A 14,702-nucleotide genomic window follows, 5' to 3' on the forward strand; every position below is an offset into this window, starting at 1 on the left:
GGGGGGCCGGAAAGGGGGCCGGGAAGGGGCCCTCAGCCCCCACGCAGCAGAGGCTCCGGGCGGCGGGACTGCTGCCCTTTGTGGGCGCTGCGCGCACGGCCCGAAGCGCCCTCCCCGCGGCGCTCTCCTCGGCATCTTCGTCTTGCAGAGCGGCCCTGGAGAGGGGACCCAGAGGAAGCAAAGCCACGAGCCCGAAACCTCGCGTTGCGGAGCTCCTGGGGAGCGCCAGCCGCTCCACTTCCACCGCCGCATCCTACACCGGCCAAGGTCCCCGCCGCCTGCATCCCTCCCGGCTTCCGCTGCGCTTAGGGCCGGAGCCTAGCCGCCTGCGCTGCCACCGCGGCCGCCTACACACACACGCACACACTCTTTCTCTCTCTTTCTCCCTTTCTCACACCCTCACACGCACACCCGCCTCCTCCCCCGCCCCCTCCCCAGCTTCTTGATCTCTCGGTCTGTTTTATTACTCCTGGTGCGAGTCCCGCGGACTCCGCGGCCCGCTATTTGTCATCAGCTCGCTCTCCATTGGCGGGGAGAGGAGAGCAGCGGTGAAGGGGGTGGGGTGGGGTGGGGAGGGGAAGGGAAGGGGGTGGAAACTGCCTGGAGCCGTCTCTCCGCGCCGCTGTTGGTGCTGCCGCTGCTGCCGCCGCCGCCGCCGCCGCCGCCTCCGGCTCCTCGCTCGGCCCCTCTCCGCCTCCATGTGCCGGATAGTGGGAGCGCCGCGGACCCTGCTGCCGCTGTTGGCGGCCCTGCTTCAGGTACGCGGCGGTCTCCGCGGGCCGGGCCGCGGGCGGGGTGGGGCGGGCGGCGCCGGGTCCCTTTGTTCCCCGCGCCGCTGCGGGGCCAGGCTGCGCACCCGGGAAGGGAGGTGCCGCACCGCGCGGTCGGGAGCTGCGCAGGCACGAGGCTCGGCCGGGCTCAGGGGCAGGGCTGGCCGGGCCGGCTGGTCTCCCGCGCCATGCCCGGCGGGTCCCGAAGGAACAGATCGCGGGCCCCCTCTGCTCTTCACTCCTGGCCGGGCGAGCTTGCAGGGGGTGTCTCCAGGCAGCAGAAGGGTGAGGCAGGATAGCTCCCAGGTTTTCCAGTTTTCTACGCTTCTCGCCCCTCGCTTTGCACTTTGCTCCAATTTTTTTGTTTATTTTTGCAGGGATGGGTCGCGAGTTTGCAGTAGGAATTCTCACTCTCGTGTCTTAGTTACGGGACGTGCCTCCACCCCACCCCACCCTGGCACCCGCGCGCCTCCCGGTGCCCGAGGGCTCCACTGTCCTATTGTCTTTACCCCAGCCCAGAGTTGCCTTCTGTTCTTGTTTTCTTGCCCTCACTGTGTTCTTTGTCGGTCCCACCTGGAAAGAAAACCTCATCCCGTTGCCCCGAAGAGTCTATACGGGCCGGGGCCTCCGCACTCAACCCCTGGCCCCGCACGCCCCTTATCCCGGCGGGCGGGGAGAAGTTCCGTTACTCGGCTATTATTCCTCTCCCTGTGTACGCTGTCTCTGCCCTGCGTGCGTTCACGGGGACGCCTTAGCGAGGAGCCTCTGCACTTTTCACGCTTTCGGGAGAGCGCCAGCCAGCCTCTTCATGGAATCAGTACTAGGAGGCTCCTCCGCGGCAGAAAGCACCTGCTTCAGGCAGGTCGCAGGCTTTTTTTCCACTCCGCGCCATCGGTCTCCAGCCCGGCCGACCGCCCAACTTTCCCGCGGCGTCCGGCTGGGGGATACCCCGAGGCCCCTCCCGTCCGCCGACCGGGTCCCGGGAAGCTACGCCGCGCGCCTCAGCTGCGACCCTCGCCGGGAGCGGGGGCTGGGCGGGGGTACCGAACATGCCCCCGCACGCTATGGGTTCCAAAGCTGCTGCAGGAGAGGGGCGTGTCCACACTGAATGCAGGTCAGGGTCCCCCGGGAAATACACCGGGGGGGGGGGGGCGGGCAGCGCACCCTTGTGGCTGGGGGTGGCCAGCGGGTGGCCGCTCTGAAAAGTCCGGGTGCGGCTCGGAAGTGCCGTGGCGCCGGGGGCGGCCCGGGCAGGGACAGATGGTGCAGATCGCCCCCCTCCGTGGTCTTCACGGGTCAGGGCCTGACGCGCTCCGGCTGCGGGGGGGACTGAGGGCGCCGGGGGCGGGACGAGGTCGGCGCCCGCGGTCTCTCACGCTTTCTCCAGCTTTCTCCCGCCGCCCCCTAGAGGGGTGTGGGCAGAGGCCGCTGGAGCCCTGTCCATGGTGCGCCGTGGAGCGGCGCGCCCTGCCCTGCTCTGCGCTTTCCTCCCCCAGGTTGTACTTTCCAGCTTTCTGGCTCGCTCTCTTTTCTCTGGCTTCTTGGACGCCCGGGTCCCGTCTTTCCTTTCTCCTTTCTTGGGTTTCTCCTTTTGTTCTTTCGTCTCCTGCTGGTCTTTCTCCCCTTCCCCCACTCGCCAGTCCGCCCTCCTCGGCTCTCTCCGGACTCTGGGGTTTTAGAACTATTAGACTAGTTGTTTTTGGCCTCTGCAGTTTTGGGAAGTGGATGGAATTTCTTTTAACTGGGGGAGGAGACCCGTCAGTCACTTGCTAACAAAAGTATCTCCTGTTATAAAACCGCCCTTTATTCTTGGAGTGCACACTCCTCATTCTTGAACCCTCTTGTCACTTCATTTATTGTTTCTTCTTTTCAAATGGGGTTTGCTAAAGAGGTTAGACTGAAGGGGAAGAAGGAAAAAAGTGATACTTCAATTGTTTGAAGTTAGAGAGAAGGCGAGATAAACTTAGGAATCCTACGGACAAAAGACATTTTCCTTCTTTTTTTTTTTTTTTTTTTTTGAACAGGAAATGTCATAGATCAAAAAAAAATCTTATTTTTAAAAGTATTAATTTTGAACATCATTGAGTGGTCTCACAAATTTACAAAGAACTTTTAATAAATTCTCAGAGTGTGAGTCCAGCACCAGCAGTAGATGGCATGTTTACTAACTTTTTGATCCGAAAGTAAGTTTTAGTTGAATACTGTGCAGGGAAGTTATTGGTCATTAATACCATGGTGCTAAATTTGGTACCGCTGGAGCAATCCCATTTCCTCTTAGTCATCCACCTTGAAGTCAGGTATGAATTTTGTAAGTCATTTTCTTTTTTAAGCATTTAAAAAATAGCATTTATAAACGGCAAATAAAGTGCTTATCTTTACTATTGTATGTCCTTTCTCAGTTTCTTCTAGGATGTTACCTTGACTTTTGTAAACCCCCAGGAAAGGGGAAAGTATAACTTTGTCATCAAGTTATTTGTCAGTCTCCTAATTCATAGGTGCAAGTCAAGCAGTAACATTGAATGATTTGCAAGGTCATTAGGAGTGGAAGCAGAGCAGTTTATGCAACATGAGTTTTAGGGTTAAGTGCACCATGTGGATTGTACAACTGAGATTAGAAATGTCTTTGTGCTAATGGCCTGCTTTACACACCAGAATAACAAAGATCTATCTGCAAGGTGAAAATGGCCCCTCTGCAGTCATCTGCTATTAAAAGTCTATTCTTTTCTTTTCTTTTCTTTTCTTTTCTTTTCTTTTCTTTTCGGTCAGACTAAGAAGACAAGAGTTTTAGGAAGGAGAATGAGTAGATTACTAGGGTAGATATAGAGCGATCTTATTTTTTTTCAGACCAGTCAAAAAAGAATCATTAAATAATCAAAAGAACTTCATGCCTTTACGTGTTAACTGAAGTATTTCTTGTTTTACTTTGAACATTTTTTTTTTACTTTCAGAGATTGTTTATTAGTTTAGTTATCCTATTATATTTACATGATTCTACTCAATTTTGCACAGTGTGGTATTCAGCTTTAAGATTTTTCTCTATTCTTCTTCATTTTAACTTATGGCATTAGCATTGTCCTTTACATTCAAAATGAAAAAGCAGAAATTGAGCATTAAATTTTACTGATCAAGGGATATCACAAAGTTATGACAAGCTTCCCTTTTAAATTATACAAGTGACTTTCAAGGCCTTAAATAGATTTATCATCAGACAAAAAAAAAAAATCAATTTTACTTCTACCTACCCAGTAATTACTAGACTAGAAACCTGTTTTGTTTTTCTCATTCACATTGTTCTAATTTAAATACACCTGTATGGGTTATGAAGCATCAAGGACATCACCTTAATGTTTATAGATCCTCTGGATTCTTAGTTTTATCACATGGGTCCTGCTCTCAATCGTGGATGAGGGTATATGAAAAAAGATGCATAAACCATATGTGATTTTTACCTGTTAGGTGTATAGACTTTGAAGAGATTAATTTTCAACACCTGAAACATATAAAAAGAAACTTTATTTTAGGATGTAGAAAATCAAGGATGCAGTAATCATTTTAAGCACAAAAAATGTTTATTCCCAGTGTTTATTTGATTTTCATGTGTCTTTTAACAACTTCTTGTGAAAGTAAGGAAAATTAACATAGTTGGTGTTCACAGTTTATTCTGCTTAGTGGCTACAGTTACAGATATCTTTGCCCTTTTCTTATCTTGTAGCGTGTGGTCATTACTCATAGATGGCGCATTGCAAGCATACTAGGTGTGATCTGGAAAATAATAATTTGTGCATCCTAAGATATTTTATCCTAAAATATTTTATGGACATATTTTAAAAGTATATATATATATATACATGTATATGTATATATAATTTGTTAGGCCCCAATTGCAAGTTCAGAATTTACATACAGATTGTACTTGGTGACTTTCATACCTTCATGGAGTCTGCTCTGACCTTCATTAAAAGTTCAGACTGAGATTTTAGGAGGAAATTCTTTTTAGATTGTATTTTTTACATATAGAGACTAAAGTCTTCTTTGAACAGATTATTTTGGTGACAGTGTATTGCACCAAACTGTCCTTAATTTCCTTTTTCATTAAAAATTCTCACTTCTTAAATTTGTTGTGTCTCATTAAGCTTTAGCGTTATTAATCGGGAAATGTCAAGACTTAAAGTAACAGTAAATCTTGCTTTAAAATGCCTTAAAAAAATCCTGAGTGAACTCAAATCCCCATCCTGTTTTCAAAGGGATATTCGTAAGTTAGAAGAGTGATTTTTAAAGAAAAATCCTAGCTGTTATTTAAGAAATGTAATGTTTATGTATATACTCTACCGTTTTGCCCAAGTTAACATTATTCAAGTTTGTTCCTTTGGCCCAAATACAAAAAGTAATCAGGTTTAAGCACTGCACAGACTTGTGGTGAATTTTGTCAATCATTTAAAAATTACATAGATTTGGAGTTTGGATTTTGTCATTTGAGTATTTCCTATCTGCCATTAGTATACCTTCTAGAAACCTAAGTAAGCATTTTCAAGTTGGGTTAAGAACTATAAGTTGAAATGTAATTTGTATCAACACATCATTATGCCTCACATTTCTGTCTTTCCTTACCAAAAACTTATTTTTCTTTTAATTTTTTAGCAAATTATATCAATTTATTTGAGCAGATGCTAGTCTTCCTGTATTTAACTAAATGTAGATAAGTTTTGATTAACCCTATTCATGCCAGGGAAGAGGCATATACAGATAAATGTTTTAGTTAGAGCCATATCTTCTCCATAGAGAAAGCGATGTCCTTAAAGTACTCAGAAGAAGGTGAATTCCAGAGCTAAATGGGACCTTTTAAAAGATTTGGATTTAAAGATTACAATTTATGTTATCACAGAGTTTTTGAAAGGAAAATTTAGGTTATAAATACATGCTTCTCAGTTCTTATTTCTTGTTACTCTCTTTCATACTCAGTGCACTTCCTTGTCTGAATTTCCACTGTACTTACAGCCCCTAAGCCCTTGGATTGCATGTATATGTGTGTCTATACATATACATATATATATGTGTGTATATATATACATATACACATATGTATATCTATATCTATCTATCTATCTATCTATCTATATATATATAGATATACATATACACATATATATGTGTGTATATATAGACACACACACACTATATGTATGTAGAGGATTGCTATCTACATATGTGTCTCCTGCAATATTTATCACAGTTTAGCATAAAGTGTCAGTCAATAGCTAATTAATACCTTTGTGTGTGTGTGTCATCCAAGCTGATTTGGGCATCAAAAGTATAATTTTGCTCCGTGCAAATAAGCTGCTGTTACATATTGTCAAGGGCAAGAGCTAGTGTAAAAGGCAGAAAGCCTGGGGTTCTAATCCAGTCCAGATGTAGTTTACTCCCTTAAACTCTCATGACCTCATTTTCTTCAATAGTAAAATATTGGGCCTGGTTGGATAAGTTGATCTCTCAGGGACTTTCCAATTCTACGACTCTTGAGGCTGCTTAAAAATATCCCCCAAAATGATTCCTTTATAAAGATTTCGGAATGACTTTAATTTTTAACCTAAAATGGAAATATTTTCATATTATCTGAGTGGTAGAATGTCATTTTTGAGGGTCATTAACAATAGTTTATTATATATGGTAGGTTAGAAATCATCTGTATTTTTCATATGCTTGACCTTTAAAAATATTTTTTTTTCATTGACTGTGTTGTATTTACCACTGAAAGTAAATTATATTTTTGGGTTAGACTTAAAGGAAGGGAGAGTGTGATACTACTAAGAATAAAAATTATTCCTTTTATTCCTTTTGTACTTTTATGTTTCTTTGAGAGAAGATAGCTTCCATGAGAACCATTGAATTGAGTGATATGGGTCAGCACTAAAAATATAGCCCATTGACCTAACAAGTCCTTCTCTAGTTATTTTTCTGCAGGTATGTCTGTAATCATGGTATACACATGAAGCGTTGTTTATACTTACCAAGGATTGGATTTGTTGAACTCTGAATGTCATTAGTAGGAAATGACTTAATGTATTATGTGTAATATGCAGTCAGATTTGAGAACCCTTACTATGTGGAATAAAGCATTTTTAGTTCTAGTTCCAAGGCAAAAAAAAAAAAAATGATTGTTAAACCACCCAATGTTTTTGGCATAGGCACACACCTAGAAAACCTTCAAAGAAGGGCAGCCGAAGTAATCAGTGGGATCTACATGAGATATCGGACAAAGACCATGATAGAAGTTATAACAAAAGAATAGGAAAGCAAGCAGTGTATTAATAAGATGAATATGACCTAAACTAACAGTAGAATGTCCTAAAGTTTGGCTGAGAAGAACCTATAGCAGGTAGCAGGCTGAGCTTCAAGTAGGTCCAATTGGAGTTTGGCCAAATTAATGGGTAGTTAAATAATAGATTAGTCTCTATGTTGTATCATAAAATGACTACATTGTGCTGTTATTTGTGCCTAAGAGATTTGTTGGTTAAACTATTGTAATATTTCTTACATTCCTTTGACCGAATATTTAATTTTTCATCTGTTCTAATGGTGAAAGTGGGGTCTAAAGTGTAGTCTAAAGACCTTACTACCATCTACAACTTGAAACACAGAAGAAATTTAGTAAGGGAATCAGATGTTTTGGTCTCCTGCCTTGATTAAATAAAACTATTTAACTTGGGTTTTTCTCAGGTAGCATTGGGAAAATTAACTGTGTCAACAGCCTTTAAAGCAGCTAGAGCGATTTAAAAGGAAGTGCTATTATAAATACAATATGGCAATCATATAGAGAGGTGCTTGGAGAAGTGGTTGATCCATGATTGGTTCTTAAGTTTTCTTTTACAAAATATACCTACGTATAACAAAAATAAACAAATAAGTACTTGAGTAAAGATATATACTTCTCTGTATTGTAATTTTAATATTGGTTTTTATGTTAATTTAAAAAATTTACTTGACTATTGCATACTTAATACATATTGTAGTTTTAATATGGGTTTTTGTGTTAATTAAGGGGGCACCTAAGTGGCTCAGTTGGTTGAGCATTAGACTTCAGCTCAGGTCATGATCTCATGGTTTATGAGTTAGAGCCCCTCATCAGGCTCTGTGCTGACAGCTCAGAGCCTGGAGCCTTCTTCAGATTCTGTATCTCCCTCTCTCTCTGCCCCCCCCCCCCCATTTGCGTGCACGCTTTCTCTCTCTCTCTCAAAAATAAACATTAAAAAAAATTAAAAGAATTTAATTACTTGACCATGATGTTTGAAAATATTTATACCCAGATTCCCTTCCTCACATTCTGATGTAATGTTTAATATTTCAGTGGATTAGTAAAAGAAATTAGTAAAACAAAAAGGTTAACTAAAGGGGCATAATTTAGAATCTGTATTATTCCAGAAATTGCTGGAAATAGAAATGTGGAGTGACCATTTTTCTCCCTCATGAAAATAAATTTTTAGCTTATTCACCTTTCTTCTGTTGTATCAAATGCTGAACTTTTGTACTGCTTTCAGTAAGGATGGCCCTTCAGATTTTTTTCCACATATGCAGTTTAAGACCTCTCACAATTTATTTTATTTTTATTAATTGTCAGTAGGTCATTCATGTATCTCTGAAAAGCACATATACCAGAGAAAATCTTGAAACTTTAGATACTTGCTGCCACATCTTCAAATCTTTCTTTTCTTCTTTTTTTTTTTTTTTTTAACTAATGTCTGGTGGTACTAAATCTTTAAAATACAATATTTTTAATTTCAGTGAAGGAAACTAATATATTGTCTCTGTTAATTATTTCTGTAACCCTGTGAGAGAGGTGGTTTTATTCCCATTTTAGAGTTGATGAAAGTGGAACTCAGACAGTTTGAGTAGTTATTCTGAGAATCCAGAGTAAAACTGTATCTGTCAGAGTAGATGGAGTTTGACTGCAAAACACATGGTTTCCTCCCTCTGTCAGGGGCCGGGACACTTTTCATATGGTACTCAAAGAATGAACATCACATTAGAGAGGAATTTCAATTTTTCTTTACCGAGTTGATAAGATTTTTTTTTCAGTCATCAACTTTTGACTTATATTCTCTATTAATTTTGGCCTTATATATTTTTATTTATGTTGGCATCTGAAGCCAAAATGTAATGCTTGGTTTTCACCAAGCATTACAATGTAATGAGGGTTTTCACTCATTTTAAAAATATGTTGTCTTAGAGAAAGAAGAAAATATCATAGTGAAATGATTCAAAATCAGTTTTATACTATTCTTCAAATTGTCTTCATAAAAAAATAATATGCTGATAACTGCTCAAAAAAAAATTAATGGGTGAATCCTGGAACTTAAAAATACTTCCTAAGGGCCTAGAAGCCCTCAGACTATGCATGTTTTTTCTTCTTTTTTTGATACTATTTTTTTTTAAGCGTTCTTTTCTGGGAAAAATAAATTCAAGAGACTCCAAGTTTTGAAATATGTTTAGCGGCATATTTTCCATGTTTGGATCATCTGAATTACCTTTTATCCCACAAATAAAATTATTTGGGTCTTTTAAAATATACATGTCCACATCTTGAAAGGACCGGCTGTAAAAGATTCATGTGAATGTTTTGTGAAGGGACCAAGTACAGACATGGATTTGTTTGCTGAAGAGAAAGCCTAGAACTATTTGGTTTGTAACTTGACCTATTGTAACTGGGCGGATACAGTTGGCTTGACTATAATCTCCAACAAAATGTTGGTTGGTTGGTTGGGAAGCTATTAAGTGAACTCTGAAATAAATGACTAAAAAGCCATTAATTTATATTAAGTTTAAAGGGGATATAATCCACTCCCTCTGCTTAACATAAATCTTTAATATAAACTAGAGACTGTGACCACTTTAATTTTTTTTTCTTGTCTTAATTGGTTAACACAAAAGTTCAAAGTCTGGAGTTCATTCTTTGTGGCTTTCTGGTCCAGTAAATAAAGAAAAATGTGTTTCCTGCAGCCAAAATATTAGCATTTTGTGGATCCTTTAGCATCCACCCCCAGTAGAGTCCCATTTGGTGCTAACGTGTTCAAAGTTAACTTCTAACGTCCTGCTTCCATTGTACTGAAGAGAATTCAAAATTCAGATTTGACACACATATAAATATACACGCTCGTACTTTATACAACTATCAAATGCATATAGAAAAGTGCTCATAAGTAGATAGCCTGCTGAATGTTCGTAAATTGAACGCTATTGAATCAGCACCCAATCAAGACACAGCATCACCAACACTGCATGGGTACCCTCCTCCAGTTTTAACCATTTTCCAGTGCTAAGTATTTACTTGACTTCTGCCTCATAATATCTATTACTTTTGCTTATTCTTTATGGAATCTTTGGATTTTATGAAATCATATACTGTATTCCCTTTTGTGTCTGGTATCTTCCACCCAGTTTGTAGAATTGTCCATATATTTGTGTCATAATGTTTTAATAGCCAGGAATTAGGAAAGATTCATGGATGTTATAGAAATATCCAGGAAGTTAAGGAAGTTGAACATTGATTTAAAAAACAAAAAACAGAGTGATTGTTTCACTGCAGCTGAAATTTGCTTGCATACTTCCGGTTTGTCAAGCCATGAAACACCTTTTGTGGGGTTTCCTGCTCAGATTTCTTCTATAGTTCTTGCAATTTTGGCAGTATTGTCTAGCCAAAAGCCAAAAACATTGGGAACTCAGTAAGTTATAGCCTCTATCAGGAGGAGGGTGGAGGCAAAGAACTAAATGTCTTTTTGATTTGAAGTCTTCAAGCAGAAGGTTTGGGTGTTAACAGAGTCTAATCTTTTCATTGATGCTTCTTAATACCTTCTCTGAGCTTACTAGTGACCCACTTCTCAATGAGGTCTTACCCAGATTTATTTTTAATTTAAAAAAGGTTAAATCGGGGGGTTATAATGCCACAAACTGCTAGTTTTCCAGCTGTTTAGTGCATCTTTGGGTACAGTTGACCCTCTTTTCTGTTTGTATAGCTTTTTTAAAGGTCTGAGAGGTTGTCACAAAGGATGCAGAGAGCCATGTTTATGCCAAGATCCTTCTTTCTAGGGACCTTTTCTCTCTACTTAAAATGGTTGGTTAGTAGATCCAGATTCTAGATGTAAGATTCCATGCATATTGATGAGGACTAAAGAATCAAATTCTGGAGGTAATGACCCACCAAAGGTTTGTTTGCTTCAAGGCAGCTCTAATTTATTTACATTCTTACACACATGGACTTTATTTTACAATATTTAAAGAGATGGTACTTTTTGCGTGTCCTTAGCTTATTGATATATAATTTGTATTTCACTTGTGTTTTGCTCCTACACATAGGTTTTCTCCTGTGAAAGTAATTGTTTACGTATGGTATTTGTGTTTTTGACATTAGATTTTATTTACAGTTCTGTCTTTTCTGTTTGACAAATACTAAGAACATTTGGGGAGACTATCATTATCACTGATTTAATTTACAAATTGATTTATAGTTAACTTTTTTTGTAAATGAAACTGAGATATCCATGATTTGGGTTAGGGTCTTCTCTTTATTTGAGGCTGTCTCTATGAAGCAATGTTTAAAGGGGGTATACTGGTATATTTAAATGTAGACGACAAGGGACTGTCTGCAGATGGCTTATAACATTTTACGACCTAAAATAAAAGCATCATGGAAAACGGTGAGGTTACTTTTTTAGTATTTGCATTTGTAATGGATATTGTCATGATTCTTATTTCTTATTTTGCAAAGTGCTGGTTCTTCTATACACACACACACACACACACACACACACACACACACCATGTGTTTCTGGAATACTATTCTGGTATGTGCCAATATATAAGTTGAGACCATCCACCTCCAAACCCAGTCTTCTCAAACCTCACGCTATATCAAATTGTATTTATTGGTTTATATTTTCCACATTTAGATATTTACTTATCTGAAATTTCTTTTTGTACGTGGTATGAGCATAGTGAGTCTTGCTTTCTTTTCCCCACACATAAAACACATACACCCTAACACATGAGTGGCCGTCAATTTGTCAAGTAAAATTTCTTCTTCTGAACTGAAATGCCTTTATTAAGTTTAACATTTCCATAGACGTTTGGTTCTTGTTCTTTTTCCTTTTTAATTGTACTGATTTAGTTGTCTAGAGAGGCAGTAAAGCACAATGGTTAAGAATGGGGTCTCTGGAGCTAGTTGACCTGTGATTGTGCCCCAATTCTGACACTTGGTTGTTATGTGAACTTAGACAACATGACATTTTTATGATTGTATCTATAGTAAGGTGTTAACGAAAAGCAAGTGGGTTAATATATAATATATACACATCACTTTAAAAAGTGCTTCCATACAGTAAGCAAGATTTAAGATCTTTAACTGAAGACTTTGAGGCATAGTCATTACCACTGTTTTGTACAAACACAGTTAAGGGATCATTTAATTATTTGAATAAATGTGAGCTCTTGAGATGTTCAAAGATTTGTTCTGTGTTCAGCATTATAGCGAGATAACTTGTAACTCTCCACCCGTGTCCCTTAGACCCCACTGGGAAGCCACACTGAAAGGCACACATTTTAACATTCCTCCTTAAATTCTAACAGATGTTGTCTAGGCTGCTAAGATTAGGGAAAGGGGTTAATATATATGGAATGTTATTCTGCCAGCAATTTGATTTGGGAATTACAGGTAATCGAACAGAAGCTATTCTGGTGTCTTTCAGGTCTGTCTCTTGGCTTCTGTGATTTAATTCTTTAATGTTCTGATATTGGGGTGTGTGTGTGTGTGAGTGTGTGTGTGTGTGTGTGTGTGTGTGTGTGTGTTTTGAACTAGCCTGGAAGGAACCAGAGTAAGTTACTGATCTCTGAATGCTTTTAACATGATGATGCGGACCTAATAGAGAGGAGGGGGTTGAAGGTACTGTTGTTGATACTGTGGCACAGAATCTGCAAAAACAGAGGGAAGAATCATTGTTCTTATGGATGCTAATGATTTATTGGTGATTACATGCAGGAAATGTTACTTTTAACTCAGTTTCATCCTATCCTAATAATAGCACATCATTTTTGAGTAATTACTATGTGCCAGGCACTGCTCTAAGTACTTGAAGTGTATTAACTCATTTAACTCACAAAAAAATTATACTTATTTCATATATGAGGATACCAAAGCACAGATAGTTTAAAATAAGGTGCCCAAAGTGATTTTGTTAAGGGGAGTTCAAATGCCAGAAATCTGATGTCAGAACCTGTGTTCCTAGGTTTGGTATTTATTTGAATGCAGGTAAAAAAATTAAGGCAGGATTTTATTTTATTTTATTTTATTTTTAATTTTCTTAAGTTTTTTAAAAATTTATTTTGCAGAAGAGACAGGAGGTGGGGAGGGGCAGAGAGAGAGAGGGAGAGACAAAATCCCAAGTAAAGAATCGCAGGCTGTCAGCCCAGAGCCCGATGAGGGGCCTGAAGTCATGAACCATGAGATCATGACCTGAGCCGAAACCAAGAGTTGGATATTAACTGACTAAGCCACCCAGGCACCCCAAGGCAGGATTTTAAAGTTTATTTATTTTGTATGAGAGAGAGCGTGCGCACGCACGCAAGTGGGGGAGGGGCGGAGAGAGAGAACACCAAGCAGGCCCCATGCTATCAGTGAGGAGCCTGACTCAGGTCTCGATCTCACGAACCGTGAGATCATGACCTGAGCCGAAATCAAGAATTGGACATTTAACCGACTGAGTCCTGAGGCTCTCCTGAAGTTCAACCTTTTAGAAAAACCTCTTTTTTATTTTAAAATGTGGTATGTGTAGAGGAGTATATAAAGCACATATGCACAGTGTAAAAAATAATTAAAGTACACAAATATGCAGTGTAACTATCAGACTAGTTAAGAAGTGGAATATTGCCAGTACCTTGGAAGTCTCCAGAATACTGTTTCCATTCCCCTCTTCCCCCCAGAGGTAACCACCATCTTCATTTTTCTAATAATTATTCAATGCTTTTGTTTATAGTGTTACCATTTATGTGTATATTCCATATATATAAGGGAGAAGAAATGTGTTTATGTAAATGTATATGTATTATGCATTTATGCATTAGTGTACCATGCATATGTGTGTATGTATGCGTATTGTGTGTATATATATGTGTGTGTGTGTGTACATATATCTAAAATGTATTTCTTATGACTTATGTGCAGCATTCTGTAAGATTCATTCATTTGAGTTAATGTAGTTATAATTTGTTCATTTTCACTGCTCTGGGGCATTGCATGCTAAGAATATGGTAGAATTTACTTATTCAACTTATTGTTGATGGGTTTGTGTGTGTGGTTGCAGAATTTTGCTACTGTGAACATTCTTGTACTTCCCATTGGGCGTTAACTGTCAGGGATACTCCAGGACTTCGTTTCTCAAACTTGAGCTTGTATAGAATCACCAGAAAGTCTATTAAACATAGATTCCTGGCCCCACCCTCTGAGCTTCTGATTCAGTAAACTAATGGTGGAGCCTGAGAATTTGTATGTCTAGCAAGCTCCCAGGTGATGGAATGCTGGACTGTTCTGGGATATGTACCAAGGAGTAGAATTGCTGGGTTGCAAACCAGAATTTTTTCCAAATTGGTCTGCCAGCGCCATGTACATTTTTGTTTTTCCATAATTCTGTTTGTGTTATAGTCAAACTTAAAAAATTTTAACAGTCTAGTGGACTTTACAATCATATCTGGTTGGTTTCCATTTTCATTCACCTGGTTACTAATGAGTTGAAGATTTTTCTTTTTATGTGTTTTGGCCTTTTTCTCTTCCTTGAGGTGTCTGAATGAATCCTATAGATTCAGATGAATTTTGTAATTTGTCTATAGCCTGGTCTATTATTAGTGCCTGTTCTTTTTGCCTAACATTTTCCGTCATGGCTCACGTGTTGTGTT

At 39.9% G+C, this 14,702-nt stretch overlaps 1 protein-coding gene across 2 annotated transcripts in view; it reads left to right on the forward strand.

Moving 5' to 3' along the window:
* Window positions 1-13: 13 nt before the first annotated feature.
* Window positions 14-14,702, forward strand: part of CDH2 (cadherin 2) — a 214,138-nt gene continuing 199,449 nt past the window's right edge. For both annotated transcript variants that reach the window (XM_049620262.1, XM_049620263.1), the window contains exon 1: window positions 14-758. In XM_049620262.1, the coding sequence (XP_049476219.1) occupies window positions 699-758 (60 nt within the window). In that variant the 5' untranslated portion in view covers window positions 14-698. The remainder of the gene's footprint in view (window positions 759-14,702) is intronic.

Source organism: Panthera uncia (assembly GCF_023721935.1).
Source record: "Panthera uncia isolate 11264 chromosome D3 unlocalized genomic scaffold, Puncia_PCG_1.0 HiC_scaffold_8, whole genome shotgun sequence".
In the NCBI taxonomy this organism is placed as follows: domain Eukaryota; kingdom Metazoa; phylum Chordata; class Mammalia; order Carnivora; family Felidae; genus Panthera; species Panthera uncia.